The sequence below is a fragment of the Gymnogyps californianus genome, chromosome 4 (genome assembly GCF_018139145.2).
Source record: "Gymnogyps californianus isolate 813 chromosome 4, ASM1813914v2, whole genome shotgun sequence".
NCBI classification, from domain to species: Eukaryota; Metazoa; Chordata; class Aves; order Accipitriformes; family Cathartidae; genus Gymnogyps; species Gymnogyps californianus.
Genome location: NC_059474.1, coordinates 34,210,036 through 34,227,841, shown reverse-complemented (window position 1 = coordinate 34,227,841; position 17,806 = coordinate 34,210,036). Strand labels below are relative to the sequence as shown.

The 17,806-nt window shown below is 38.4% G+C and overlaps 2 protein-coding genes across 4 annotated transcripts in view; one reads left to right on the top strand and one right to left on the bottom strand.

Moving 5' to 3' along the window:
- The first annotated feature begins 321 nt into the window (after positions 1-321).
- On the top strand, positions 322-9,192 carry LOC127015839 (general transcription factor IIE subunit 1-like). 2 transcript variants are annotated; one of them, XM_050896026.1, is made up of 5 exons: positions 322-336; positions 4,838-5,317; positions 6,653-6,854; positions 7,369-7,595; positions 7,995-9,192. In XM_050896026.1, exons 2-5 carry the CDS (start codon positions 4,870-4,872, stop codon positions 8,372-8,374), a joined length of 1,257 nt encoding a protein of 418 aa, XP_050751983.1. In that variant the 5' UTR covers positions 322-336; positions 4,838-4,869; the 3' UTR covers positions 8,375-9,192. The 2 variants fall into 2 exon arrangements, with proteins under 2 accessions (XP_050751983.1, XP_050751982.1); XM_050896025.1 differs by having other exon boundaries at positions 7,992-9,191.
- Positions 9,193-10,947: 1,755 nt separating this feature from the next.
- PCM1 (pericentriolar material 1) overlaps positions 10,948-17,806 on the bottom strand; it is a 44,885-nt gene continuing 38,026 nt past the window's right edge. The window contains exons 34-40 of one of the 2 annotated variants that reach the window (XM_050895257.1): positions 16,269-16,407; positions 15,390-15,526; positions 14,355-14,430; positions 13,082-13,332; positions 12,770-12,862; positions 12,528-12,651; positions 10,948-11,283 (exon numbers count right to left, since the gene is read on the bottom strand). In XM_050895257.1, the coding sequence (XP_050751214.1) occupies positions 11,258-11,283; positions 12,528-12,651; positions 12,770-12,862; positions 13,082-13,332; positions 14,355-14,430; positions 15,390-15,526; positions 16,269-16,407 (846 nt within the window). In that variant the 3' untranslated portion in view covers positions 10,948-11,257. Of the gene's footprint in view, positions 11,284-12,527; positions 12,652-12,769; positions 12,863-13,081; positions 13,333-14,354; positions 14,431-15,389; positions 15,539-16,268; positions 16,408-17,806 lie in introns of both variants that reach the window. The other variant, XM_050895258.1, reaches the window with a different exon arrangement.

Sequence of the window (17,806 nt, the reverse complement as noted above, 5' to 3'; positions counted from 1 at the left end):
TTTAGTCTTCTAAAGTCATGCTAATGAAAACACTAATCAAAGATTGCAGTCACTTACATTTTCAGTCCTTGCCTGTTGTAGGTGGATTTCATTGAGCAATAAGATTTATAACTTCATCATGATGCAATGTATATAAGGCTGAATTCATTCAGTTGCTAATGAAATGTGATTTGGGGACTCTCTTGCTCCATCTGGGTGATAATTAGGGCTTATCACAGATAGGTCTAGGAAAAGGCTGGGAAATACTTAAGCTTGTTTTGCAGTTACTTTGAGCTCTTAGGAAAGGAGTGATTCTTCTACAGTATCAGCCTGAAGTTTTCTGCCTATACAAGAAAGGTAATGATAAGGTTTTTAACTTATCTGCAAATGATATGGTTATATGAAGTCTGACAAAAGACTGCTTTAATAAATCTTTCTGGTTTAGTGCCTTTTAAAGTGTGAGATGGGTAGTTTGCCTTCTCAGGCAGCTCAAGTAAAATGTTTATTAAGCAACTAGCTTCAGAGAAACCTTGCAGAACTTGCTCTATATGATGCCTGTTAACTTGAAATTCTGCTTTTGATAGTTGCCTGCCAGCACAACAAGTAACAGTGTGTAGGTTTCCCAGAGCAAAAAGAGGATCCTAAAGGTAGTTCCTGCTTATGGGGAAAACAAGGCATTGCATTCCTCTCTCCTTGATGAAGATTATAATGGCTCCATATTAACTATAAGCAGAAGGGCCTCTCGGGCACCTAAGTTACTGAATAATCTTAAAAATAATCAAGGTAATAAGAAGGTAGCTCCTACCCTCATAAAAATAAGTACTTTAAAAGCAGCTAAAGGTAGAAGCTAGACTGTGACTTGTAAGATATCTTGTCCATACATGCCATCAGCTGGAAAAAAGAAAAAAAATCTACATGAGTAGCAAAATACCTGTCTCCTTAACACAGACTGTAGCTCAGCTGCGGAGCAGATTCCTGTTTAAAGCCCTTCTCTCTCTGCAGGGAGCTGCTCCTCTTCCTCCTCCTTTCCTTGGTAAGGGTGGTCTCAAGCTCCTCTTAAAGGAGAACTGCTGCCTGTGAACTGAAAACTACACAACAGCTTTTAAAAATTAGCAGTTTTCCTGAATTGCAAGACTTCAGATTTGGCAATTATAAGATGGAGAGGTTTTTCAAAATGGACTGGACAAATACGACTTCAAATATACCAAAGCACTGTAAAGAAAGCTTCCCCCCATTTTGATTTTATGTAGTTTTTACTATAAAATACATACAGTTTGGGTTCTTTTGTAGCTTAAAGGAACACTTCTCCAGGGGTTCGTATTTTCCATGAACATTCTTTATTGAGGGCAAATTCAGCCATTTTTGTAGAAGAAAGCCGTTTCCTTTTACATTGAACCAAAAGCTTGCATATCTAAATTTCCACTGCAAATGGACAGTGGACTTTATGGATTTGTTCCTGAAAAAAGCTTTTCATTCAGGGTATGTTCATGATATTTACACTATGTGTTTATGTAAGGGGGGGTTCTATTGTGTGGGTGTGGTGGGTTTTTCGTGAGTGTTTTTTTTTTTCTTTCCCTGAATAGTTTACACAGTTGTAAGACTCTGGACCTGAAGAGCTTTTAACATCAAGGTGCTCAGAAGCACTTCAGCGCAGTCCAGACTTCCTAGCACTTCAGAGTACTGCTTGCTTTAGAGATGCAAGTATGCAATGCAAGTCTGGGATAAGGAGTCATCCAGAGAATTGATAGGTCAGCAAATCTCAAGCTTACAGTTCAGGTCCTACTTCTTCTTTAATGATGTTATCTACTTATCACACTCCCTTTGAAATTATTTCACTCTGTGTTTGACTTACAGTAAGATAAAACAGTCATGAGACCTGCTCCTAATACAAGTCCTTTAAGTGTCAGGGTTCTGCCCCCATTAGCCAAGGACTAGATGCAGAAGTGGTTTTGTTCTTTTTCTGTGTGCCACAATCCAGCTGGCGTTCATATAAAACTAATCCACACAGAGGGCACCTCGGCCCTTTCTGAGATGCTAGCCCAGACTAACGCATGTGACTGGTACCATACCCGATACAGATGCTGGGGCTGCACTTAGCCCTCCTCAGTGGGGCTGGACCGGGTTACAGAAATACATGATGGCTGCTTTCCTTTGGGCCTGTACTGGAGGCTACAGTGCCTCTGTTCTGTGGGCTATTTGCCCACAGTGTAGAAGGACAAGGCTCTGGTCTCCAGAGCCTGAGGAGACTCAAAGCCATGCTCCTGATCTCTGCAGCTGGATGGACACTGTCCATCCTTCCTGCTGAGTATAAGCCACCACACAGAAACAAATTCCAAATTTGTGAGGCCAGAAAGAGGAAGAAAGACAAGTCTTTAGCATAAGCTAGCATATTTTTCTGTGGAAGAAGTCTGATGTTTGTCTGTGCTCCAGAAATCTTGTGTTTTATGCTCAAGTGCCCTGACGGTTAAAACACTGGCTGAAAGCCAGTCTTACAGTCCCAGATGTGGGAATCCAGCCCGTAGCCCTGGGTTAAGAGCAGTAAATCTAAGCTGTCCTGCACACTGGTAGCTTCTCTGCTGTCTGAAGCTTCTTGCCTATTCTCAATATATAGATCATCTCCTCTGCATACCCTTATCCTGACTTCAAAGGAAAGCCTACTTAGCTCTAAGAGCAAAGAGCCCTTGCTGCGGATGGGGAAAGGAAAAGTGCCTGCTGAACACAGCTGAGGCATGAACATGGTCGAGTGGCTCAAGGATAGCCACTGTGCTCACTAACTTGTTATCCAGTAGGTCTGCGTATGGTTTTATCTGGCAGAAAATGCACTGGCAACTTGAGGTAGCTCATCCATCAAGGAAAGAGGTGGACATGTGATTGCAGTCAAAAAGATTTTATTAAACTTCTCTTCTCTTTTCAGCAGATGGAGTTCCTGACTCTTGACTAGAGTACGTCCCTGTCCCACCACAGACACATCCGCACGCATGTATGCAGACGGTGTGTCATACCCTTGCTAGGGGTTGACTGGCAGCAAGAACAGGATTTAGCTTCTGGGAGACTTGCTGGAACAGAAGCTCGAGGTCCTGTGCTTTCCTGCCTGCAGAAGGGAATACTGTTTGTCTTGTCATGCAATGAGCTATGCTGCCCTGCTAACACATGACAGTCAGGTGCCCTGTAGTTAAGCCTCTTTTGAGGATGAGGGCAAAGGAGAAGTGAAAGAGTAAAACTATAATAATAATTTAAAAAAATTGCTTCTTCCTCAAGGCTTTTGTGAAAAAGCACAGAAATGCTTTTCTTACAGTCTGAGGAGGACTGTCAAGGCACTGACTGACATTCCCAAAGCTTCTCTTCTTACTATGGTTAAATTTAACTCTCTTGGAACAGAACAGAAGAATTTAGGTTAGACAGGACCTCTGGAGGCCGCCTGGTCCAACCCTTACTCATGGCACAACTAATCTCAAAGCAAGGTCAGGCTGCTCAGACTCTTCTCCAGTTGAAGTACGGAGACTCAACCTCCTCCCTGGGCTGCCCATTCCAGTGTTCCCCCGCTCTTCCTGTGGGAAATTTAGGTCAGTGTGGTGCTATTGCCTTCAGGGTTTCCAGCCTCAGACCAGCAGGTTTACATTTGGTTTAGGTTATGCAAAAGGGTAGTGCTTGCCCTGTGAGATGCAAATTTAATTATGGCTCAACTACTAGGCTACTGCAAATAGGTTTTGGTTGTTTAACTAGGATTTCTGATGAAGGTCACCTGGAAGCTCTATGTAGCGATTTGCAATTACCTGGGCTTGAGCAAGGTGCCCCTCAGCAGTGGGTGCCAGTGCTGGCGATGCACCATGCCATAACATGCCATCCCACTACCTGCCCACCTTCTGATCCAGCGGCTACACCAGCACAGTACATTTGGCTGCATGTTGCATGGTTCTCTGCAAAGCAACCTGGCTAGAGGCTGCAGTATCAAATATTACTGTAGGATTTTAACACGCCTCAAAGAAGGGAATTGGGATTTGGCTTTATCAAAACATATCTCAATTTCTTTCTTCTTCCTCTGCTCTTTACAAATAAACAGTTAGGACAGTTAGACTGATTAAAATTTGTTACATTCGAGTTAATGGGATTAGAAATTGGTTATTGCCAGAAGCCCTATTTCTACAGGGGAGAAGAGTACTAGGGAGGAAAATGTTCTGCTACAAATGTTCCCTGGTGATTTAGTGTAGTGGAACAAGCAGGCACAGCCCCAAACACGCTGTGTTGAGCGAGGGCAGTGCCAGATGAGATGGAGCATCCTGTGCCCCAGCTTTGCTAGGCCTTTTTTTGACCACAGCAGCCAGAAGAAAAATCACAAAGAGCAAACTAAAAGGTCCTCAAACACCTCTTGTGGCTTTGCCACAAAGGGAGGTACAGTCTCATCTATTTCACATACTGTTATGAACTAAGCTAAAGATTTCTTGCCCAGCTTGTGTCCTGAGCTTTACTTTTGAAGGCATATAGTGTTCACTTTACATCTTACCTGGCTGGCTGTGAATGAAAACAGATACTTCAGGCAGACCTAGACATGCAAGTTAACTGTGCTGTCTTCTGTAAAGAGGATTATTATGAACTTGCTGTAACCCGTTTTCCTAGATGTCTTCTGTGGGTTTTTACACAAGAGGACATGAACATGTCAGGTGTAATTGTCGCACTTCAAGATTAGGTAATCTTTGATATCTATTGATACCTTCCCAATCCCCAGGTGCAGGTTTTTACATTAATCTATTCAGTGAAGACTCTTGCAGAAGTGCAGCACAGCAAATGACCTGCTTTATACCTGCCTGTGAGCGCTAAGAAAGGTTCACTACAGCTCACCTCCCTTCTGTTTGTTGTACAGCACTTCTCTTTCTGACGGTGGTTCAGCTCCTGATGGAAGAGCAAAACGTTATCACAGAGGTCCCAGCAGCCCTAAAGCGCCTGGCCAAATATATAGTGCGTGGTTTCTATGGAGTAGAGTACTCCCTGGCCCTCGATATACTGATCCGCTACCCCTGTGTGAAAGAGGATGACTTGTTACAGTTGCTCAAGTACGAACGTAAACAACTGCGTACTATCCTCAACACACTCAAGGCAGACAAGTTTGTGAAGCTGCGTATGCGAGTTGAAACAGGGCCTAACGGGAAGAGCACAAGGCACAATTACTATTACATCAATTACAAGGTGCTGGTGGATGTGGTAAAATACAAACTGGATCATATGCGCCGGAAAATAGAAGCAGATGAACGGGATTCAACTACCAGGTCCTCTTTTAAATGTCCATCTTGCTCCAGCACGTACACGGACCTGGAAGTCAATCAGCTCTTCGATGTATTTACAGGTATGTTGCTTATGTTGTTTATTTGCTCTTATCTTAAAGAATAACTCTGATCGCACAGGAGCCAATTTTGTGCTAACTTTGCAATAAAAGCATGTTTGTTAGGATATACTTCCTGTTTGCTGGTGGACAAGGGCCTGGGACAGGAGAAGCTGGGATGTGAGGGTAAGAGAAAAAGCTGTCTCTGTAGAACAGGCCAAGCAAGAGGAAGAATAATCTGGAACATACGAGCTGGGGTTGGGAATCAGATTTCAGGCCTCAGCTTTGCTATGAACGAGACGCTTAACCTGGTTTGAGATGACTCATCCAAGTCTTGTGAGTCCCACCTCCTCATATGAAAATGAGATACAGTACTCACTCCATTTTGAATGTGTTGTTAGTTAATCCATTTGTGTGTTCAGTTCTTCTGATGGAAGAGTTGGACAAGATGGATAAAACTGTTTGCAGCCACCTACTGTCATAAGCGTATTGCAGCTCGGCAGCAGAGGAGAGGCATTCTGTCACTCCTGTGCTGGAAACAGGGAAGTTCAGGCTCCTCCCAGGGCAACACAACACATCCACATGAGAAGTGGCATCAGAGCTTGCGGGTTTCTCCTCTCTAAAATCAAAATAACTAAATAGAGAGTACTCTTTCAAAATGACTTAAAATGGCATCATGTTGCAATACATTACTCTAAGCGCAGCTACTGTGTTAACATCTGGGTCGTGGTATCTGGAAAGGATGCCAGAGCCAGGGAGAATGAACCTTATATGCCTACCTTGAAATGTCAAAGGTGAAATTAGTGTACCATCAGTTAGCAAAATCATCCCTTTGTTCTAAATGCAGGGACTTTGTCAAGTTACTGAAATGCAAACATTGAGGCTGGTGATATATTTTAATAGAATATGCTTTAATTTTTTTCTTGCTTAAGACATAAATATAGGTTTTTAGCATGTGCTTTGACTCTAAATGAGTCTTTTTGAACTTTAGAACTCTGAAAAAACTAAAACCAGATGCTATTTATGCTTGCAAATGTCTTTTTTCTTACATTATGAACTAAGAAAAAGATGAGAAGAAAAAAATAAACCTTACTATCTGATGATATTCCATGTCTAGCCAACTCAACTTTTCCCCCCAATATAGACATTTCTCTCTTGCATAGCAAGTATGTGAATATCAGTCCTTCGCCAAAAAAAAAAAAGCTTGCCTTTATAACTTGAGCTCCCCTAGTTAATGTGAACAAATGGATAAAGTCAGAATATTTTGGTAGTTGTCCAGGCTGTGGATTTCTTAACAAGATACTGCTGATCTTTTGCGTCCTATCAACACGAGAATTTCCAATTTGGATAATGTTGCAGAGACTTTCCGCTGCACTTACTGCAACACTGAAGTAGAGGAAGATGCCTCAGCACTTCCTAAGCGTGATGCTCGAACCTTGCTAGCAAAATTCAATGAGCAGATTGAACATATCTTTGTGCTACTGCGCGAGACTGAAGATATTGTTCTGCCGTATGACTTGCTGGAGCCTCAGCCAACGGAAATACCAGAATTATCAGAAAGGTATAAACATAACCCTAGAACTTCTGATCAATACAAACCCCCCAACAACCTTCCAGTTGTAAAATCTTTGAAAGACTGAACTTCCAGCCTACTTTCTACTCCATTCTACTTTGTTCAGTACTGTCAGCTGCTTAATGAAGAAGCCTGTAATACCTAAGGCATTCTAAATTATTGTTATGCATTTATAGTTTTATTTTTGCTACTTTTTTTAAGTAATTAATTTTCCAGACTTCTCCTTCAGCTAATGTTCATAGCCCTTTCTGTGAGAAAGTGTGTTTCTCTATCAGTGTGCTTCATCCGGAGATGCACTACTGCAGAGACCATGTAAAAATCAGTGGTTCAGAACCACTTGCCTCTGAGATGAGGTAACAGGGAATGCAAATTGTTTTAATATAGAACACTTGTTAAAGCTAGTCTGCTGACAAAACCTGCTTTTTTTTGTCTTTTTTTGAATGGGAACTTCGGGGTTCTTGCCTGAATTTAACCTGTCCAAAATGTGTGATATTTCATTCAGCTTTGATCAGAAGGTGGGTTCAAGTGTGCTGGAATCCTGCAGCCGACCTGAAAAATGGGCCGACAGAAGTTCCTCTTTTGGCAACATGTATACCCAAAACTTAGTTATTGATGTCCAAGATTCTGAGCCCAAGAAGAAAACAAGAGAAAAAGCAACTAAAGAGCAACCTATCTGGATGTCACAGAGCACCGTGGAAGGAGCAACAACAGCCACCAACAATAGTGTTGGTAAGCTTTAAGCATTAGCAAATACTTAAATTCAGCAGCTTTACTGCATTTAAATATAGCTTTCCTATTGAAAATGTAGTGAGCTTGGTTTAGAATAGAGTAATGCTTCAATTCTGCACTAGTGGCTATCAGATCTTAGTTTCTTAAAACTAGTCTTTAGACTGATTTAGGTAGTATTCCTAAAGCCAGAGGTCAGGTACCAGGTCCTGAAATTTTTGGCTCTAACCATGCAGTAGCATTAGTGGTACTCTTTAAAGTCGAAAGCTCTTGGAAATGTGTGCACTTTCAAGAGAATTGTGAAGTGTGGTAAAAAAGATCCAGAGTAGAAAAAATCATTTATGTAGGATGCCTATGGTAACTAAACTGTTGATACCTCTAACACTTAGTATTGTGTAGTAGGAGTAAATCCTTCTGAAGAAACTGAGGAAAGTGTTAAAGAAACTGTCCCCGATAATGAAATCATCAAGACTCTTCTGATCCATGAATCCAAGTCATCATCTAGCACAGACCAGGCTCCTGTTGTCAAAAGCAAACTACCTGAATCAGGCAGTGATGCTAGTGAGTCTGAAGAAGATGCCAAGCATTCAAGAAGAGCAGGAAGCAACTTTGAACAAGAGGAGGAACAGGAAACACAAGGTCCTATTTTAATGGTAGCTGGTCAGCCTCGTTCATATGATGAAGTTAGTCAAAATCCAGAGCTTGTCTCTCTCATGACAAATGAAGAGAGAGAAGCTTATATAAAAGTAGGGCAAGAAATGTTCCAGTCTGTCTTTGAATAAATACTACTGTATGAATATGCAAACTTGTATAGAATGGGTGAAGGCTTCTTTTGAAATAAGACAGTCTAATAATTTATGTTCTTCAGAGTTTACCACTGAAAGGTTAAGTTCTGTTTGAACTCCTTGTTATGCAAGATAGTAATCCTGTAGTAGGTAACTACAGTTCAAAATACTAGCATTGCAGCAAAAGCAACCCAAAGTTACCGTGGGTTTTCTGTTGTCTTAATGCTTAGACTTTGTAAATCCTGTAGTTTTGGAGCATGAATCATTTCAGGATACAATGGGATCTGATTAAAATAAAGTTTCAAAAGCAATGTTGCAATCTATTGTAAGAAATCAGTTATTCCACCTTCCTCCCAGAAGTAGCAGATACTTCCAGCAGTGAAAATGAGTCAAAGTCCAACATGATTTGGTTTCATTCCATACCAGTGTGTTCTATTGTTTGGTTAGGTCATTCGCTATATAACAGTAACAGACAGGTGTTATACAGCAACCTCCCTCTAAGGGAAGAGCTGTTACTAAATTGTGTTAGGTATAGAAGAGAACCAGCTCTGGCCTCTTAACTTTCATCTTAAAAACAATTATCTGAATTCTTTGTACTCACTGCTCCACAGAACTGCCTCTGAAGTGATTGAACTGTGCAATGGATACTGGACAGTAAAATATAACATTCATTTTGGTCCAGATTGGCGAGGAAGCAAGCAAGGTATCAAGCAGAAGATTGCTTCTCATAGCTCATTCACACACTCTCCTGTAATCTTTTTAAGGAAGATCTTCTCTACTACTACTGGAAAAACACATTCTACTTGAACTGAACTACATATGAGTAGAAGGACAGGCATCAGAATATGAAGAGCTTAACTTCTTCAGTAAGTCTACTCCTTGAGCAATGGATAAATAAAGTAGACTAGAAGGGCACAAACTGAAACACAGGAGGTTCCCTCTGAATGTTAGGAAACACTTTTTTACTGTAAGGGTGACCAAGCACTGGCACAGGTTGCCCAGAGAGGTTGCAGAGTCTCCCACCTTGGAGATATTCAAAAGCCTCCTGGACATAGTCCTGGGCAACCAGCTCTGAGCAGCCTGGCTTGAGCAGGGGGGTTGGACAAGATGACCTCCAGAGGTCCCTGCCAACCTCAACCATTCTGTGATTCTGTGAAGAACAGATAGAGAGAAAATATGACCAAAGCAATACCATTTCAGTGCATTGTTCATACACACCCTTCCAGGGCAAGAATTCAGGAATGGTGTGTGCTCATGCTATTTCTTGAGCTTAGAGTTTAATGATTTACCATATAAACTAGATTTGTCTCAAATATGCACAAATCTTCTTGTTCTACTTTATGAAAATGTCCTCTTTCAGGTCTACTGAATGATTCTTGTGCCAAAACTTTTTGTTTCACTTTCACAGGTTTGCCTTTGTCAAATGTATTTCCTCTGTCTTCAAAACTGTAAAGTTTTTTCTGCATGCAGCATCACCATAAGTTTAAAGCCTGCACAGTAACTAAACTGTCTTGAAACCTTTTGATATACTTTTGTCTTTGGAGATGAGAGGCATGTGATTGCAATCTGCCATTTCAAAATTCACTCATAAAACCTGTAGACACTCAAAACAAACAAACTAAAAAAAGAAATTGCAGAAGAATCACACTCATTTTATTCAAACTTCAGGCATATTTAGGCTTCACTGTCACTAGACAGTCTCCCACAGCATATAGCCATATTATTACACTAAGCTCAAAAGGAAGACAATCCTGAATTAAAGATGACCGTTGCTTTTTAACTACTTTGAGAAAAGCCTTGCATTTAAGGTAAATAGGATCTCTATAATGCAGCAGATATGCTGAATAAGCTATTTCTAGCTCAATTTTATGACTTACTGCTATTAGCAACTCTGATCTGAAAAAGTGAAGAAAATGTTTGTTCTGGTTCAAGTTTTCCAATCTACTTTTCTACAATCCTAATTCCACCTTTGCCATGAAATTTCATTAGGTACTGACTTTAACTGTTTTTTTTTAAACATTAACTTTAATTGTAATTTCCGAAATTTCTTCCTTTCTACATGAAACCTCTTCAAAGTTAAATACGTTAGGAACAGATTCTACAGGCTTTCAATTGCAGCAATTTTAAGTGTTACCTGTAAAAGGATACTAAAATTTTCAGACAGGTTGATCCCTTTGCACATTGAAAGTGCAAAACAAAATGCAGAAAAATACAGATGGTTTCTGCAGTTAACTACAAACCCAGGGTATTTACTTCATCTCTGATAAATGTGCCGATAGAAATGAATTCCACAGGCCATGAACAGGAACTTTTTTTTTTTTTAACAGACCAGCTATACTCTAGGATATAAAAGCAACATGTAGGTATGTACTGTGTCTACACCTCATATTTGTAGGAAATGGAGAAACTTAGTGGGACAAGAGTTTCTTGTCCCAGGAAAACTAGCAGTGTTTCTCTCAAGAGGAGTAACAAACTGCTACAAGCATGCCAACACTTAAAGTCAGTTAACTTCCAACAACAAACTCTGCATACCATTTTGTAAGCCAGAGGAAAATTTTTCAAAAGACCAATTTACAGACAAGTCCAAACTTTATTTAAAACTACCATTTTGAACAATTTTAAAATTACTAAACAAGTCACAATAAAAAATAAAAAAAGATTAAGACAGAAAAAGAACAGTGCAGCAAAACTGAATAGAAGAGGATTCAGTTCCAGCTGTTCAAACTGCCACAGGCAGAAGTTAGCATACCTATCCTAAGAGGCAGCGTGTCAAAAATTTTACATTTTTATACACTTCCAGAATTCTGGGAAATTAGTGCTGATCTTCCATATGCATTTGTATACATAGAGTTTATAAATGCAGATATCTTCAGGTTATTCTTATGCACTTTGAGCTCCAAAAGTTTCTGTAAAATAAGAGTATACTCATTATTGTCTAACAGCTACAAGGCATCAAACACAGCTCTTGACCACATTTCAACTCCTTGTAAGTATCCATTAAAGCACCTTGATGAAATATTTCATCCCCACCTTTTTTTCACAAGCATTTTGTGCTATGGCTTACTTGAACAGCTATAGCCATCCCCCATACACAGATGAAGAATGGCTTAGTTGCTGGCTACCAGTTTTGTGTGGCATGGCATTCTTAGCCAGACTGTTCCCACACCAGGCATATGCATCAGTATTCACCAAACTAGCATGACAGACTCCTGCTAGCATAGCTATGACAAGCAGAATGGTGATGGGTAGTGAATGAAATGGAAGGAAAAATGCACCTTCCTTTACACTCTATTCTGGAAAATCCTATGCTGTTACTGCAACTGCATTAAAAAAAAGCATTTTCATCAGCTTATACTGTTTGAGGAATTGGAACTAGCTACACTAGCAGAAAACTACTACCATCAGAATACCCAGTTCATGCATTTATATATGCCATTACTATACCCTCCACTGGAGAACTACAAGCCTAACAATAGAACAGAAGCCTCTAATACCATAACTTGTGTCACAATATCAACATTATATTAAAAAAAAAAAAAAAAAAAGAGAAGTTTCTTTGACCTGCATTACCATTAAGTTTTTGTAGCTGCATAAATACTGTTTTCATGGAAGTGACACATTTTTATTGCTGTCATACACACTGAAAGTTTTTTCTACCTCATGGCATGCTTCATATGAAAAATAATTTTCTTTTCCCTGAAGAGATATTTTACTATTTTGAAAAGTCTCTTGAACTTTTCTATTACAAAAACACTGAGCAGTCTGTCAGCAAATTATATTGAGCATTATTAAATCAGATAATAGCAATTAGAATTTACAATATTAAACCCAAGCTTGTGTAACAAGAAACAAAAATACGACTCCATTTTAATAAGTTTCAAAACCATTATGTTATAACACGCATTTTACGTATGTTAATTTTTATGACTTTATTAGCCATAGAATCTAACAGAAGTATATAGAAGGGACATGGAAGGCAAAATCCCTTCATATCAATACATCATTTTCAAATGCATGATAACAAAAAAGGATATTCTTTCAGCACCACAATAACTGCTTATTTCAATCAGCAATAACAAGATACTTAAGTTCTAGGCCATTCCAGAGTGTTTTCCCAATAGGTGTAGAGGACTTAGAAAATAATCTTTACCAGGTTCTTTCAAAGTTTGGGCATCTCCTACTAATTCTTGATCTTGAGCTCCACCTCCATCCAGTAATTCATCAGACAAACTGTTGGTTTGAGCCTCCGTTGCCATTTTCTTCATTAAATCTGCCTTTGTAACAGATAAAGCGAAACTCAAAATTCTGGATAATTCTTATTGCTGTCTAGGTAATTAAGACATTTAGGGTGTGCACTTCTAAACAACCACCCCACAAACAACAGCAAAATACCTCTGAATATACTGCAAGTTTAAGGGGCAAGTCTTCAACTTTCACAAAGTCATCTTCATCAGATTTTTGACTTACATTTCCAGAACCAGCTTCCTGTTAATAAAAACAGTGATGTTTAAGAGAATAGTGCTACTTTGTTTTATTTTCACTCCAAAACTAGATTTTTTACTATTATTATAAAGTACATCAAAAAACAATGCTCATATCAAATTTGCAGATGAAAACTGAACAAGACTGGAAACCAGAAATAACACTGAAATAGAAAAAAGCTTCTCATTTCTCTTGGAGGTATCTTAACTGAAATATACGCACATATTCATTCACTAGCACAGGTGACTCCGTATCGGGGCTGCCAGCCATGGAGCTTTCAGAACTTGCAGCAGATTTGTTTCCTACACATGTTGTATCTAGTGTTTGAGTTTCATTTACTGGTAAAGATGAGCTTGATTCTTCTGTTTTCGTACTGGCTGTTATAAAGGATTCTGGGGTACTGACTGTTAAAGGTGGTGTATTCTCCATGACATTGAGGTAATGAGGCAAAATTGTAGCCACATCTTGTTCACCTAAAACCACAAAACTACATTTTAACTAGGTAGAGATAGTAAAAGATTCTGAGCATACAAAAATCCCAGATTATTGTTATTCTTTTTTTACAAATTTTGATCCAAAGCTACAAATGAGCAATGAAAGTGAATTGTAGTCTCTCAGATCAACACAAAGCTGACTGAAACAAAACATCAGTTATTTGTGCTCTCATACACTTAACTATCAGCAATTATCACAAGACAGTATGCAACTTAAAAATTTCTGACCTGATACGGCTTTTCTTTTTTTTTTTTAAAAAACAAAAAACAACTTCCAGAACTATATGACCTACTGTAAAATAGTCATTCTAGGTACAAGGAGATATAATACAGAACAGTAAATTCCCTAACATTTTGCCACATTTTTGTGGCAACACAAGATCTACTCAAATATTGCTTTTGGTCTATGAAAAAAGACCAATAACAAAACCAGCATTTGCAACAGAAACACACAGGAAAAGAAGGTGGTAACAACAGTTAGATTAGAAGTAACATTCATACCACCCAGTAGTGTTTCTGTCTTTTGACAGAAAATGATTTCTCAGTTCGTAATCAGTTACAACACAGCATTACTCACAGCAATAAATCTTTAAAATATAAAGTGACTTCAATTGCTAGTAAATTATAGTAGCGGAAAAAGCAAGTACTAGACAAATCTAAACATCAAAATACTGTAACAGACAAATTAACTCTGCTACAGTTGTGTGCCAAGGGCTGCAACAATCAACTGAAATTCATGTTATTGTCAAGCATCAAACCCACATCTACCTAGGTAAGATTAGTCCAGGTTTCCTCTTTAAAAGGTTTCCTGTGTCTATATCAACACAGATATATCTAGTCAACTGATATAGTTCCATGAAAAAAACAGCCCAGTAAAGTCTTTCAAATTTGATCATCTTCCTCTTAGTTACATATAAGACAGGCACTGTCCAAGATAATTCTCACAGTATACAAATTCATATAGAAGTGTTAATCTCTCAGTTACTGCATACAGGGCTTACCTTTAACATTAACAGATTCTTGTTCTGATGACAAAATCTCACTGCTTTTTGTCTTACTCAATTCTTGGTTTGAAGTCTATTGGGAAAGGTGAAAATGAGTTAGAACAAATTCTACTAATCAGCTTCATAGCTTATTGGCTAATTTACTCTTCCTTGCTAACTAGAAACACACTGTACACTTGCTCCATGTTTTTGTCTTTTCACTAGTTTGAATAAAGACAGCAAGTTCTACTCTCTATTCATCAGCTAGTCAACAACACTTTAAAAAACTAGTAACACTGATATGCGTGTTTTATCTGAACATTTCATTTTCTTTTCACTATAGTAGTTCCCAGGTAAACTCTTTGGTTCCACTGAAAAGATCTATTGTTTTAGCCTTTAAAGTAAAATGTTCCACTTACATCCTTGCCTAATGTTAATAGCTGTTGAGTAAACTAAAGTTTCAAAAGATTCAGAAGTCAATCTTATTTACTGAAATGTAAAGAATTGACAAGTCTCCAGAACCAGGTCACACACATCCAAATGTTTTTAAGGAAACTAACAGTGAAATGACAATAGCAGCCAATAACATTTCACCATTGTTCTAGAAAAAAATTATTACACGATAAAGAGGAAAGACAAATCAAAGACATGCTAGAACACAAGAGCCAATGGCTTCTGCAAAGGAAAGCGCAATTAGAACTTGATGTCAGCAAACACAAAGAACCAATTAACGGTTTAAAACATGGTGCTTTTTTGAAAATGTATCTTTTCTACTGCAGCTTAACGTTTTCTCTCTGGTAGCAGATTTAAACATTAGTTTTGTCAGTGTCCATCCATCTATTTTGGCATCAGCTATACCAATAATAAATTCAGGTGGGGAATGCTACATTTTGTATGTAGCAGCTATTGCTTTCATGTAATTTCTTGTCTCATTCTTCTACTTTCATTAGTATGAAAACAGTGCAACAAGAAAAACCTGAGGTACATACAAATATATACTGAAAAGCTGCGCACTGGCTTAGGTTTGTTCTGCATTTACAACTTTGGTAATACCTGTTCATTTTCAGTTGCTGTTTCACTGCTGGCTTGTAGTGATGTCTGCACATCAACAGGTCCTTCCTCAAATTCTATTTCTTCATCTTCATTCTCATCTTCTCCACTGCCATAGTTAGTCAGAGCTTGGGTTTCTGCTTTTGATAAACCTGAAGTCAAATCAATGTAAAACATATCGAATTTACATATTGACAGAGCCTGACAGAGTAAAAGTCAGGCCGCAAAATCAAAATCCCTTTCGGGAATTTACTGCAATGATCAGTTATACTCCATATAACTTGTACTTCAAAACATTCTTTGAAATTAAGATACAGTGATGACTTAACTTTCAAAGATCCATATGCTCCACATAAGCTATATTATGAACAAACACCACTGTGTTGGTGTGAAATATCTAGGTTATTAAACAAGTTGGAATGAAGAATGTAAATATAACGGAAACAAAACCATCAGTAGTTGGTGTAAGACAACAAACAGGACAAAAAAATTATTAAAAAATATGCAAGCTTAAGTAGAAGCATATTAAAAAAAATCATCATTTAAATGAAAAACTACATAAAATTTCAGCACCTTTCACATAATTCAGGTTAAAGGTTGAGAAACTTCAAGTTTAGCTGAGACAGTATATGCAACTGAAACAATGAATCTGATTCTAATATGTGTTTTTACAGATCTACTGATTACAAAGATAAAAAGCTCTTCTAATTGGAATGTTTAGCCCTTGACACAATACTAGTAAATACAGTACTGGAAAACTTTCACTGGAAAAGACCTGACTAGGTGTTACACAGGAGTACTTCATGCAAATCCTGTTGTAAAATCAGTTGGTCAAAACTACAGTGAAAGCATTGAATAATGACCTATATAAAAATCACTTACTTATTGCCACTGGGCCGCTTTCACTTTCCTCGTCTTCCTCTTGATCGGACGCATCAGACCTAATACTTTCAGGAACTCCATTACCATCATACATTTCTGAGTCCTGTACTTGTTTAACAGTTTCAGTCTCATCCTTGTCCTAGGAAAACAAGGAATACTGTGCAATTTCATATCTGTTTAGATAAAGACTAAGTTACGGTTTCTGCATCAAGGAGTCACCTTTGTTTCTCAAAAATAAAAAAGTCTACAGACTAAAAAATAATGTTTAAGTGGTCCTTAAGGCCTTGAAATGAATACTGCAAAGCTACTCCTGAAACAGAGCATCAGAACCTACTATAAGAGATCATGCACTGTTCAGACATAGCTATCAAGGACATCGTAACTATTTCATTATCTGAAAAGGTTCACACTGATCAGCATGCTAGCTTAAAAAAAAATTTCTTTAAATTAGATTTGTCATTATCAAGAGGAAGACAGACACACCTGCATTATTTACTCTCTAGCGACTTCCCTGCTTCTCCTAAATGATGTCTAGTAAAAATTAGGAATATTCCTCACTGCAGGTTCTCATTCCTTTAGCAGTAGCTACTCAGCAGTTTCTCTGCTGAATGATTTGCTAAATACCTTGAGTGAGAAAATTCTGCTCAGCCTCTATGAACCACAAGTAAAGCCCTGAGTTTGGCTCCAAATCTTGAAAAGACTCTTCTACACTACAACAACCATAACAAGTGATATACAGCTTCCCACTTCCAAAGCAGTGTGACAGAAGCTCTAAGCCCTAGAAGAAAGCACTGACTCTATGCCCATACATGCCTACACATATGCCTATGCCCATTTAGGAAAGCATTCAACATTCTTAGTACATTACCTATATCTTTCCCTTGGTTGGAAAAAGCTGAACATTCCAGCAGAAAATACAAAACTTCGTATACAATCCCTCTCCCCAAACACAATGATTTTAGCAGTTTTCAAAACAAAGAGAAAAGGGAGAAATTTTGGGCGCTAACATTTAATACTCAAGAGCACACACAGACTTTGACTCTGAGGACCTCAAATACCATGTGTCCCAACTCAGAACATCTGCCTTCTCCTTAAAATGAAAAGTAAAACAACTTATTCCATACCATTAAAAAAAGAAAATGTTAATTGCTAAAAGTAGTTAAGCTGTCCTTGTTATTTAATTCTTCAACGAATGACTACATTCTCAATGCTCTGAGCTGAGAATACAGGCAACAGCCCCAGACCAAATCCCGCAATAAACACCTTCAGAACAGGTCTTTTCTTTTTTCTTTAAAATACAGAAAATGAACACTAAAAGGAAAAGCAAGATCCTACCCTAAAGCTGCTCAGCGAGTATCACAAGTTATTCCATTTCAGTTGCGTAGCATTCAACATAAACTTTGCTCTTTTTAGACTTTCAAATTGTCAGTCCTAAAGCAAAGCTCATTCCACATAAAGGTCACCAACAATAAATAGAAAAGCATCTTTAATACTATCTTTGTTGATCTGAATGCACTTCTTGAACAGTAATAGATAAT

What these genes read in the sequence shown, in the direction of transcription:
- LOC127015839 (XM_050896025.1), top strand. Translation starts at nt 4,870, where the DNA reads ATGGAAGAGCAAAACGTTATCACAGAGGTCCCAGCAGCCCTAAAGCGC. An exon ending in GCTCTTCGATGTATTTACAG is followed by an intron (nt 5,318 to 6,652) that starts GTATGTTGCTTA and finishes ATAATGTTGCAG; the next exon opens with AGACTTTCCGCTGCACTTAC. An exon ending in AGCCACCAACAATAGTGTTG is followed by an intron (nt 7,596 to 7,991) that starts GTAAGCTTTAAG and finishes AGTATTGTGTAG; the next exon opens with TAGGAGTAAATCCTTCTGAA.